We start from the raw sequence: 12504 nt of genomic DNA on the forward strand, positions 1-12504 counted from the left end.
GGATTACAATTTTATTGTTATTTTTTTTAAAGTCTATTTTCATACAAGCCACGGAAATTCGATTTCTTGCCGTCCGTAATTCCTTTTTTTTGTGACGGTGAAGCGACCGTACGGCCACACGTGCTTGGATGTTGTTGCCTGGCGTTGCCGTGGCAACGCTAAAACTTCCTGCGTTGACTCACGCCGGCGCAAAGTACAAACAAGGAGCGGCCTGCCGAGCCGCCTTGTTTATGGGAAAACAAACGACGACTTGTGATTCACGTTTGAAATATTTCACTTGAAACCTTCAAAGTCATCATTTTGGTAAGAATTATTATTTTTATTTTTTTAATTTATTCACGCGCGGCCCCTCAAGTGTGAAGTTTTAACTCGACCATTTCTTGTCTTGTGTTTCAGACAACGCCCCCCCGCTGGAACATTACGAATGACATCATTTGCATAATCCCGCCCCCCCCACGACAACATTTTTTCGGCTCATGACTTGGCAGCTCGGCTGTCTGAATATCCAGAGTCACCTTTAATTAAGACTTGGGCCACAGGTCTCGCTGACAGACTGCACTCGGGACTCCAAAAGGTAAGCGGAGCTGCCGTGTTTGTCATTGGGTGTGATGTGGTAATGAAGTGCTGCCCCCCATGAGGGAAAATGCAATCCAAGCTTTCTGTGCATGCGTTTTATGGTGGGCTCTAATGGCACAAAAATGTTTTGCTGAAAAGTTGTCAAATATGATGACAAGTCTGCTGAGCTCGCTCGCTTCATCGCAACGCCCTATTTTGCACTTTCTATTTTGCACTTTCTATTTTGCACTTTCTATTTTGCACTTTCTATTTTGCACTTTCTATTTTCATGATGCTAATTGGGACTTCAATTATGTTTAAAAAATAATAATTAAAAAAATTGGTCATGTTGGAAGACAAACTTGTTTTTTTGTACACATGAAAAGCGACTTGACATAAAAACTTGTTCGGCCTAGTTTTTTTTTTTTTTTTTTTTTTTTAAGTATCTGACTTGTGTGCAATATTTAATTTAATTTTTAGGTGCGTTTCTATTGGCTGCTGCTCATCACTTTCAATCGTCCTTATTCTGGTTCATATCGAAATAAATCGACTTCAAATCCCATTTAAAAATCGTCCCCAAAGGCTCATGCGTTCAAATTAATTACCAAACATGAAAATGAAGGACATTTTTTGCTCTCATTAATAGTAAACGTCAAATGTAGTTTTTTGTTGTTGTTTTTTTTTAAATAATTTGTTTTTGAATTTTAGTTTATACATTAGTTTTAGTTAACTAAAATAAACTTTGCTTGGGAGCAAGTCATTGGCACAGTTGTTTTTTTTGTTTTTGTTTTTTTTTTGTAAATTGAACTCCAGAAGCCATCTTGACTTGCAAACGAGGAAGGACCACTTTTGGGACCGATTTTGTTTGCAGCCACCTCACATAAAAAAAAAAAGCATTTGCATTTACTGTTATACAACTTATGTAATCAGAATAGCAATATTATAAAAACAATAATAATAAAAAGCAAAACAAAACTGGGCAACTAGGATTTTTTTTATTTTTTTTTACTGTTGCATGTTATGTAATCATAATAGCAATATAATAATAATAATAATAATACTGGCTAACATTTTTCCCCCATTTTCTGTTACGACTTTTTATAAAATCAGGGGGGGGGGGACAAAAAACAAAAAACTGGACAACCAACATTTTTTTGCATTTACTGCTGCATGTTATATAATCATAATAGCAATATAATAAAAACAATAATAATAAAAGAAAAACTGGAAAGCCAACATTTTTTTTTTGCATTTACTGTTGCATGTTACGTAATAATAATAGCAATATAATAACAATAATAATAATACTGGCTAACATTTTTTACGTTTCCTGTTGTGAGTTTTTATAAAATTAGTAAAACAAAACAAAACTGGACAGTCAACATTTTTTTGCATTTACTGTTGCATGTTATGTAATCATGTCAGCCATATAATAATAATAATAATAATAATAATAATAATAATAATACTGGCTAACATTTCAATTAAATTAATTAATAAATTAAATAAATACATTTATAAATAAATGTAATAAATTAACAACAAATAATAATTCCATCCCCCCAAAAAAAACAGTTTGACACGGAATGTCATGAGAAGACCCACAAAAAAAACATCTGAAGAAGCCACACCGACAAACTCGACAGGAAGTCCACCTTTTTTTTTTATTTATTTATTTTTTTACTTTTGCTTTTGCGCTTCTTCTGAAAATGTGAGCAACATTTGACTTTTTTTTTTTTTCCAATCACGACACAACTTTTTGCTGACCCGCCAGCCACAAAACAAAAACTCCCAAAAAAAAAAAAAAAGTGCACAAGTTGGATGTTGCGTAAGGTCTCTCGCGTGTGTGCGCCCTGCACACGCGCGCTATCGTCATGACTCACCGTCGACGCCCGCAATTAATGCCCGACAGGGTGTGGCATGCTTTCATGCATACGTGCATGAATATCAATGCCAAAGATGGATGCACGCCATAAAACATAAAGACAAATACACACAAGCACAACAACAAAAACGTTTGCACAAAAAAATGTCCAGATGGCCAAGAAGTGTGTGCGTTTGCAGGGCGCGATTGTGTCGGTGTGTATGCGCGAGGGGCGTGCGGTTGCCACGGCGCGCGTGTAACCTGTTTGTCGGCTTTCAGGTGATTTCCTCGCCGGCGTCCTGTCACCTGTTTCGTTCGCCGCTGCTGCCTTGCTCATTCCCGCTCACGCGCAAATGTTGCATCAGGTCAGTTGGGATTTTTCTTGTTGCTTGAAAATGTCGCTCAAAATGGCAGATTTGTATTCATTTATTTATCTTTTGTGGTCGGCTCGGAAACGTTTCCTGTGTCTTTTGTGTTGTTGTTGTAAAGAAAAGTGAAGCGAAGTGAAAGCAACTTCGTCTTGTTGACATCGGCGGCCGCGATTTTGTTTCTTGCACCTGCCGTCAGCTTGATTACACGTTAGCATTTGGAAGTGATTTTTGCGTCGCAATTTCCAATATTTTTATCGTCTGCGTTGGAAAACATAATATCCTAAAAAAAAAAAATTGGGGGGGGGGAAAAGTGCCTTTTTTTCCTTCAGTTTTACAAGTAATAAATAATTCATATATTGACAAATTGAACACACAAAACATAAATTTCTGTTGTTTATCAGGTGAAAGTTTTGATGATTGTCTTCTTCTCTTGCGTTACCTCACATGACATATTTGTGCACAATTTTCCCAAAATAAAACAAATATCGACCCACTTATTAAATTACAGAAAAAAAATATAATTATAATAATGAATGAGGTCGGGATGTGCAATTAGTGGAAATTCAATTACAATTTGGATGATTACACTTTCACAAAAACAAAATCAGCATAACCAATTAATACTCATTTTTGTGTTGTTTAAATGTATACATTTGCACTTTTTTTTTTTTTAATTTATTAAAAACTAATTGAATAAGTTTTGTATCATCCGAAAGAAACTTGCATGATTGTAGCGTTTCAAAGAATTTTATTTTATGAAGTTGGAATCGTATCATATCGAGAGCCGATATCGATATCGAGAGATCAAATCGTCTGCCTCTCACAGGCGGGTAAAAATATAACAATATCGCAATATAGCACGTATTGTGAATAATTAAATGAGAAGTCATTGATTTCCAGAGTCGTTGATAATTATTTTTGATCATTGATTAATTATTGAAAGATTATTTGATTTGAAATTGTGAGCAGTAAATATTTTTCCGTTTATGCAGGCCTCCATGAAAGCAATTTTATTTTATTTTTTTTATTAAATTATTAAAAAATATTAAAATAATCTGTAGTTTCAGATCTACTTTATTTAAAGACTTGAAAAAAAAAACTTCATTGCCTGCAGGTGTCCCAATATTTTTGTTCATATAAGTCTGTTATGAAATTGTGACATATTATCAACATATGTATTTGATGACATATTTATGGTCTTAAAACACGATGAAACATCTGGTTTTTTTCTTGTTTTTTTTTTCCCCCCAACGAAAAGTGTCCCAATACTTTTGTTATTCATCGTTTCAGCGGCCGTTTCATTAGGTACACCATCTCACCAAAACGCAACGTGACGGAAAAACGCGTCCAAAGTGAATCACGCACATTTTTGATTGACGCGACCAAACAAAGTTTTGATTGTTTTGTGATCCTTTTTCCAACCACAAGGAGTGTTCCTTAATCTTTGGGCGGCGCATACGGCGCATACTGCACATACTTCCACTTAATAACCACCAAACAAATGTCAAAAAAAAAGAATCAAACTCTGGATTGTGTCAGCGAGCTCGAGCGGGGGCGGGAAACGCCCCAAAAACACGATGACGCTCCTGATAAACTCGTTTTCCTCGCTGGCATTCCTGCTCGCATTCCTGGCGGAGGCCGACGTTCCCGCCTGGCTCACTCGCACAAACGCAACATTGGCGCACGCACGCACGCACTTTTTCAAAATATGCTTCGGTTTTTGCAAAGTTTTGGGGTCCCCACCAAAATCATTCAGTCGTGCCCCTAGAAAAGAAAAAAAAAAAGTAGACCATTCCACATGAAATTTACTAGCCATGTCTACCAAACCAAGACCCACCAAAAAGTCTCAAGGACCCATGTGCAAAAATGTACGGAAAGGCGGCCATTTTGATCCGAAGCAGCCATTTCATACACCGTCAACACCTCCAAAATAATGTAGACAGAAGTAGCTGATGACTCCAGTTTAACCGGTTGACATGAAATTGCACCACTTGTCTGTCATAACAAGACCCACCAAAACGTCTCAAGGACGCATGTCCAAAACAGAAAAGCGGCCATTTTGAACCGAAGCAGCCATTTCATGCACAATTAGCCCGCCCAGAAAGTTCGAAAAATTAGCTCTCGGCACCAGTTTAACTGGTCACCGTGAAATTGAATGGGCAAGTCTACCAAAACAAGACCCACCAAAAAGTCTCAAGGACCCATGTGCAAAAATGTACGGAAAGGCGGCCATTTTGATCCGAAGCAGCCATTTCATACACCGTCAGTGCCCCCCAGAAAGATAAAAAAAATATTAGCCGATGACACCAATTTGACTGGACATAAAATTGGACGGACATGTCTATCATCACAAGACCCACCAAAAAGTCCCGTGTCCAAAATTGAATGAAAAATTCACGAGTGTTTAAAGACTTTTGAAACTAATTTGTGTCTGGTCCCACAGGTTGATTGTTCACGGTGACACGAGATCCACGACCGTCAATGGTAGCAAACGTTCCCAATCGTCACAAAATGGCCATTTTGAATGTTTATGTTTGAAGATTTGCACCCTCCCTGCCTGCAGGCGCATCAGTTCAGTAGGCGGAGCCTGTCGGACGCCCTGACGCTGGAGCGATCCGAGCGGGGCGCGTTGGTCATTGCCAACATCGACGACATGGATGGAGCAATTCAGGAGCTGAAGGAAGGTGAGAAAGCTGCTGCGACTTTTGGCAGGCTTGTCAGGTGGCGAATGAGGAGACCCACAAAAAAAAAAAAGGCACGGGAGATTTGCCGTTTTTGTTTTGAAGCGGCCATTTCCAAGTCCGGCAAGGTAGCTTGTGGAGTTTTGCAAAATTCTGCTGCTGAAACAGTTTGACTCAGCGTCAGGACATTTGGTCGATACTTTGTGGGGGAAATTCAGCCCCTGAATCCCATTTCACTTCGCAGTTCTATCATAAATCAAACCACCCAAAAAATTCATGAATAGGTACGAAAAAAAGAAGCAGGAAGTCAGCCACTTTGGTTTGACGTTTCCTTTTTCGGGTTCTCTTGGCTGTTTTATCAGCAATCTTTGTAAGATCGTCTCCTGTCGATTTTGCACGATTGCTTCTAAATTTGAACGATGTGTGCCAGCGAGACTGATGGACGAAACAAGATTTTGTGGGAATTGGGTTTTTGTCAGCATCATTTTGTTAGGGTGAGAAGCTCGCTCATCCGGGAGGGACTCGGAGTCGAGCCGCGTTGAGAGGAGCCAGCTGAGGTGGCTCGGGCATCTGGTTCGGATGCCTCCTGGACGCCTCCCTGGGGAGGTGTTCCGGGCATGTCCCACCGGTGGGAGGCCCCGGGGTCGACCCAGGACACGCTGGAGAGACGTCTGTCTCTCGGCTGGCCTGGGAACGCTTTGGGATCCCGCCGGCGGAGCTGGTTGAAGTGGCTGGGGAGAGGGAGGTCTGGGTTTCCCTCCTAAAGCTGCTGCCCCCGCGACCCGACCCCGGACAAGCGGTAGTAAATGGATGGATGGATGCTTCTAATTTGTGGAATTGGGTTTTTGTCAATGCTTGTGGGCAGAAGATGGAAATTTCATAGATCTGTGTATTATGAGTTGACCCACAAAAAAAGTCTCAAGAGACCCCAACATTTTATTTGAAGCGTTTTGGGTTGATTTTGGGTTCTTAAGAGACGACAAGCACTTTTGAGGCGTTTTTGGCCACAAGATTTGTTTTGACAAAACTCTGACGAAATGTGGATTTGTGTTCCTCAGGGGATGAAGTGGTTGGGGCGACCATCAAGTTTGACCAACTGAGCAAAGAGGAGGTGATGGGTGTCCTGAAGCTGATGGAGCCGTACGATGACAGAATCCAAGTGCTCACCAGGAACAACATGAGCAAGAGTTTGAGCAATCTCGACCAGTTTGGTGTCAGTCCTGAAATGGTAACGTCGTCACTGCAAACAGCGAAAATCTTGACCATTTGCCCCCGTAGAGTCACACAAGACTTTTTTTGTCCGTCTGTTCTCAGATGCTGCGCGATTCTTACAGCAAGCTCTACAATGCCAAAATCAAGCGCTTCATGCGGAAGGACTTGACCGACGGCGACAGCCTGAGAGACTTTGTGCAGACGCTCCCTCGCGCCGCCACACACAAGACCAAGCAAGACTCGGACTTGCCTCGTCTGGGGGTGGACTTTGGGCGCCTGAGTCCCAGCGCGCTGGGCAGGCGTTTCAGCGCCGACTCGGAGCTCGGTCACGCCGCCTACGCCTCGGGGGCGTTCGCGCAGGGGGCCAACATGAACCTCGCGCCGCTGGGCGTGGGCCAGGCCAAAGCGGGCAGACGGGTTCAGGTGCCGCAGTTGCTGAACGGCCGCGGTCAGACGGTAAATCCCAGTCTGGATAGGGCGCACGCCGGATTCGGCTCGGGAATTTATCTCAACGGGGATGACGTGGACGCCGGACTGGCCCTCGGAGGCGCCGACAGGAAGTCGCAAGCGTACAGCCTCTCGAACGGCAACGCAGAATTTGACGTGGACGGTTATGACATATCCCCCACAATGCATCTGGCCGGACCGTCATCTCGGTTCAATGCGCCCCAGTTTGATGTGAACGGTCGCGGCGGCCAACTGGGTCTTCAGGGGTCCGCGTTCCATCTGGACGGCCCCTCGGGTGACTTTGACGTCAAAGCCCCCAGGATCAGAGGTGACCTCAACGTGCCAAAGGCTCAACTCCGGGGGGTCAGTGTGCCCACCCCAGCAGTTCGTTCCAAGGTCCCCTCTGGAAAGTACAAGGCCCCTAAATTCTCCATGCCAAACTTTGGCTTACCGACGGTTGACGTTCCAGACTTTGATGGGGATCTACCTGACGTGGACATTTCAAGCCCAGATGTCAGACTCCCCAAGTCAAACATCAAAGGTCTGAAGACAACTGACTGGAGTCTGAAAGCTCCAAAGGTAGACGGTGGCTTTGATGGTCCTGACTTGGACCTCAGAGGTCCCAGGTTGGACATGGATGCTCCAAATATGCCAAAATTAAAGATACCTAAATTTGGTCGCCCAAGCCTTAAAGGACCTGAGCTCAATGGACACCTGGATGGACACATGGACATGAATGCGCCCGATTTCCACCTCGATGGTCCCAGTGCTGATTTAGGGATGCGGGATGTTGGTGTTGATGGGAAATTCAATAGACCAAACTTGAAGGTGCCTGATTATGATCTCGATGGTCCTGACCTGGACCTCAATGGTCCTAATCTACGAGGTGGAGTCAATGCACCTGATCTCGAAATGCCTAAACTCGGTCTCAAGGCCCCCAAACTGGACCTAAAAAGCCCAAATTGGGACGTGAAAGCTCCAAAGTTGAAGGGCGGCATTGATGGCCCCGACTGGGACGCAAACCTTCGAGCTCCCAACTTAGATTTGAACTCACCGGATGTTGACCTACCAAATGCCAAACTAAACATGCCCAAACTAAAGATTCCCAAATTTGGTCGTCCAAGTCTTAAAGGTACTGACATTGATGCAGACTTGGATGACCTGGACATGGACATCAATGCACCCAAATTCAAACTCAAAGCTCCCAAGGCTGATATAGGAATGCCTAATTATGATGTCACTGGTCCTAACCTTGCCCTCAATTCTCCTGATCTGGACCTCAATGGTCCTAATCTCCGAGGAGGGTTAAATGCCGGTCTTAAGACCCCCACACTGGACCTCAATAGCCCAGATTTGGACCTGCCAGATGTTCGTGCCCCAGACCTGAATCTGAAAGCACCCAAGTTAAAAGGTGGACTCCGTGGCCCTGACTTGGACTTGCCCGACGCCGACCTTAAAGCGCCCAAGTTAGATATGAAAACTCCTGGCCTCAAGATCGGCTCACCAAAAACCAAATTTAAGTTCCCAAAACTGAAGATTCCAAAATTAAAGCGTCGGAGCCTGAAAGGTCCTGACCTTGATGCAAATCTTGATGGTTTGGACATGGACCTGAATGCACCCAAATTCAAACTCAAAGGTCCCAAAGCTGATTTCGGGATGCCGAATGTTGACGTTGATGGAAAATTCCAGAAGCCAAATTTAAACATGCCTGATTTTGATCTCAATGGTCCAAAGATAGATGGTCCCAACCTAGACCTCAGATCTCCGAACCTGGACCTCAGTGGTCCTAAACTTCATGGGGGAATAAATGCACCAGACCTGAAAGCGCCTAAATTTGATCTTAATACCCCCACACTGGATGTCAAAAGTCCAAACTTGGACTTGCCTGATCTTCATGGTCCAGACCTGAACCTGAAAACTCCAAAGATAAAAGGTGGCATGAATGGCCCTGACTGGGACTTACCTAATGCGGATCTTAAAGGTCCCAAGTTAGATCTGAAAACTCCTGACCTGGGTTCACCAAAGGCAAAACTGAAGATGCCCAAATTAAAGATGCCTAAATTTGGTCGTCCAAGCCTTAAAGGTCCTGACATCGATGCAGACTTAGACGGTTTGAACATGGACATGAACGCACCCACGTTAAAACTCCAAGGTCCCAACGCTGATTTAGGGATGCCAAATGTTGATATTGATGGCAGGTTCAAAACGCCAAACTTGGACGTGCCAGATTTGGACCTCAATGGTCCAAAAATAGACGGTCCAAACCTGGACCTCAATGGTCCTGATCTCCATGGTGGAATAAACGCACCAGATCTAAAAATGCCTAAACTCAAATTCAAAAGTCCCAAATGGGGCCTCAAAGGGCCAAATTTGGACTTGCCGGACGTGGATGGCCCAGATCTAAACCTAAAAGCTCCAAAACTAAAGGGTGACTTTGATGGTCCGGATTTGGACTTACCCAATGCAGACCTAAAAGCTCCTAAGTTAGATCTGAACCCTCCAGACGTCAACATTGGATCACCGAAAACTAAATTTAAGTTTCGCAAGCTAAAGTTGCCCAAATTCAGGCGCCCAAGCCTCAAAAGTCCAGACCTGGATGTTGATGTAGATGCTCCAGATCTGGACATCAACGCTCCCGATGTCAACCTCAAAGGTGCCAAACCGAACTTGGATCTTAATGTTGGTGGGAAACTCAAGAAGCCAAACTTGACTATGCCAAAACTGGACCTGAAGAGCCCCAAACTGGACCTGAATGCGCCAAAGTTGGACCTCAATGGTCCAGACATGGACGTCAAAGCTCCAAAATTGAAAGGTGGACTCGACATCAACAGTCCCAACCTCAAAATGGGCTCACCCAAAGCAAAAATGAAAATGCCCAAAGTAAAAATCCCCAAAGTCAATCTGCCAACCCTGAACGGACCAGAAATCGACGGTCCGGACTTTGACATCGATGCGCCAGATGTGGATTTCGGAAGACCGTCGGGCAAATACAGGAAGCCGCATATGAAAGTCCCGAATGTGGAGCTGTCCGGACCGCACGTAAAGTCGCCAAAGTATCATGGGAAGCTCAAAGGTCCTGACGTCGACTTGAATGTCAAAGCACCAAAAGTCAAAGGATCTTGGGACACCCCGAAAGCAGACCTGCCAAACATGGACCTCAAAGCGCCGAAGATGGACTGGAACAGCCCGGAGGCAAAATACAGAAAGCCTCACGTGAAGATTCCGAAAGGGTACGACGTAGACCTGAATGGAGGCGCGCCGGGTCCAGACTTCAGTTTCCCCGACGTGAGAGGTCCAAATCTGAAGCCGACGATGCCATATTTAGATATGGATGACATCAACCTCAATGGACCAGACGCGAGTCTTTCCGGAGCGAACGGCAAAATCAGAACACCGGATCTGGACGTGGACGACACGGCGCTCAACTTCAGGAAGTCGTTGCACGGCGGCTCGGGCATTCCGCTGCCCGGGCTGGACTTGGACCAGGACTTGATTCATTCCCGCTTTGAGGGGAGGTCCAGGGCCTCGATGGACGCCGACTTGGGCCGCTACGTGGATTCCACGCCTTCGGACCTCAACATTGACGACTTCACCGGCAAGTACCACGTCCCCAGAGGCAGAGGGTCTGACCTGGACCTGGAGATGCCCTCCACCTCCAAGGGAGCGACGGCTGACCTGCGGGGGGGCGCCAGACTGGGCGGCGCCACCCTGAACGCCGATTCCATCTTGCACCCGAGCCACGCCGTGAAGGCCGCCCACACTCTAAATGACGGCCGCTGGTCGTATTCTCAGAAAGGAGCTCCCGACAGCTCGGACGGATACCTGGTGACCGTCTTCCCCTCGCAGGAAGAAAGCGAGAACCAGCCGAAGCAAAAGTACGGCGCGCTGGGAGGCCTGAACTTCGGCTCGGGTGACGTCAACCTGGAAGTTCCCGATCAGGACGAGCTGAAGGGCTCCACGTTCGTGTTCTCCAACCTGGTTTAGACAAGAACAAAAAACTGAACGAGACGCAAGCTCTGTTCGACTGGACGCTTGTCGATTCTCGTTTGGTTTACGTTGTGCAATATTACGTTTCCAGGAACAAATTCTGTTGTTATTCCGAAGATGTTCTTTTGAAGGTCACAAAACATTCTTCGGTCCTCTGCCGTTCGTTTTATGTTGATATTTTTCTGTCATTCTTGTAATGTTCTTCTCTTGATACTTTTTTTTTCTTCTTCTGATCTTCTCCCGACATTCGTCTCATTCTCTTTTGTCAAAGTTGGTGAAACCAAAGACCAGCAATTGAAATATTAAAGCTTGCACTTAATGCTCATTCGTCTGTTTGTAGTTGTGACTAAACCAATGAAATCTGTATATCGTCGCTGGCTTTGCACCCCCGCCTGTACATAGACGTACAAAATATACATCGCGTACCGAAATACCGACTTAGTGTGACTCGATTGGATCAGTTGAAGTATTGACGTGAAGAAAATGTACATTACTGTTTTTCCTTTTGAAATCATCGGGCTGATGCTTGTGTCTGTGTACATATACGACACGTGTATATTTATCTACGTTGTATTCAATGTTCTGTGGCTCGTTTGAAAATACGCGGTTACGGGATCCTTTCCCTTCGTATTTGCTATCAAGAATGATACAATGATGTAAATAAACATTTGCTGCTGTGCAATAAAAGTTTGTATCTCAAAATGGTCTTTTTTTTTTTTTTCTTTTTTTTTAAATAAATAGATGAAAGCAACAAAAGTATTGTTACTGTTTTAGCCAAAAAAAAAAAAAAAAAAAAAACCTCAGTACTATGATACTGTACTATGATTTTAGTGGACACAATATTAAACGTGCAATAGTCAGGCCGGAACCACAATTCAGAAAATGTTTTTTTTTGTATTATTATTATTATTATTATTATTATTTTAAATCTATACTATTGCTAAGTACATGCATGTGGGTGTTATTTTAACAATTGTTGACCAAAAAATGTTAAATATTTCTTTCATTGGGTCAGCATTTTCTGAGCACAAATTTTGGGTTTGTTAAAAAAATTAAAAAAAAAAAAAAATACAAATAGAAATGTATATTTTTAGAAGTAGATAGAAATATACTTTACTTACCCATGCTGGTTTTGATTTATTAAACTGTAAAATGCCACAAAAACAAACAAAAACAAAAAAAGCACTTAGTGTTTACTATACTACATATAATTGAAAGATTTCTTATATATTAATATAGCGTTTTGAATGTAACTAATAAAAATGTTTCATCTCCCATCGAGATTTTGGTATATTGCTTCGTTTGAATACCCCAAGTAACAAAAAAAAGCTGTTTTGGGGGGTTATTTCAACCAGCTCTCGCGAGATGTATGTGACGTCATCATCAT

The 12504-nt window shown here is 43.5% G+C and overlaps 1 protein-coding gene across 1 annotated transcript; it reads left to right on the plus strand.

The window, feature by feature from the left end:
• The first annotated feature begins 85 nt into the window (after positions 1 to 85).
• LOC144020287 (uncharacterized) lies at positions 86 to 11819 on the plus strand. The gene is made up of 6 exons (XM_077523604.1): positions 86 to 574; positions 2699 to 2784; positions 5234 to 5274; positions 5354 to 5474; positions 6530 to 6699; positions 6786 to 11819. The coding sequence occupies exons 3-6, from the start codon at positions 5272 to 5274 to the stop codon at positions 11112 to 11114; spliced, it is 4623 nt and encodes a 1540-aa protein (XP_077379730.1). The 5' UTR covers positions 86 to 574; positions 2699 to 2784; positions 5234 to 5271; the 3' UTR covers positions 11115 to 11819.
• Positions 11820 to 12504: the final 685 nt, after the last annotated feature.

The sequence above is a fragment of the Festucalex cinctus genome, chromosome 6 (genome assembly GCF_051991245.1).
Source record: "Festucalex cinctus isolate MCC-2025b chromosome 6, RoL_Fcin_1.0, whole genome shotgun sequence".
Classification (NCBI taxonomy): domain Eukaryota; kingdom Metazoa; phylum Chordata; class Actinopteri; order Syngnathiformes; family Syngnathidae; genus Festucalex; species Festucalex cinctus.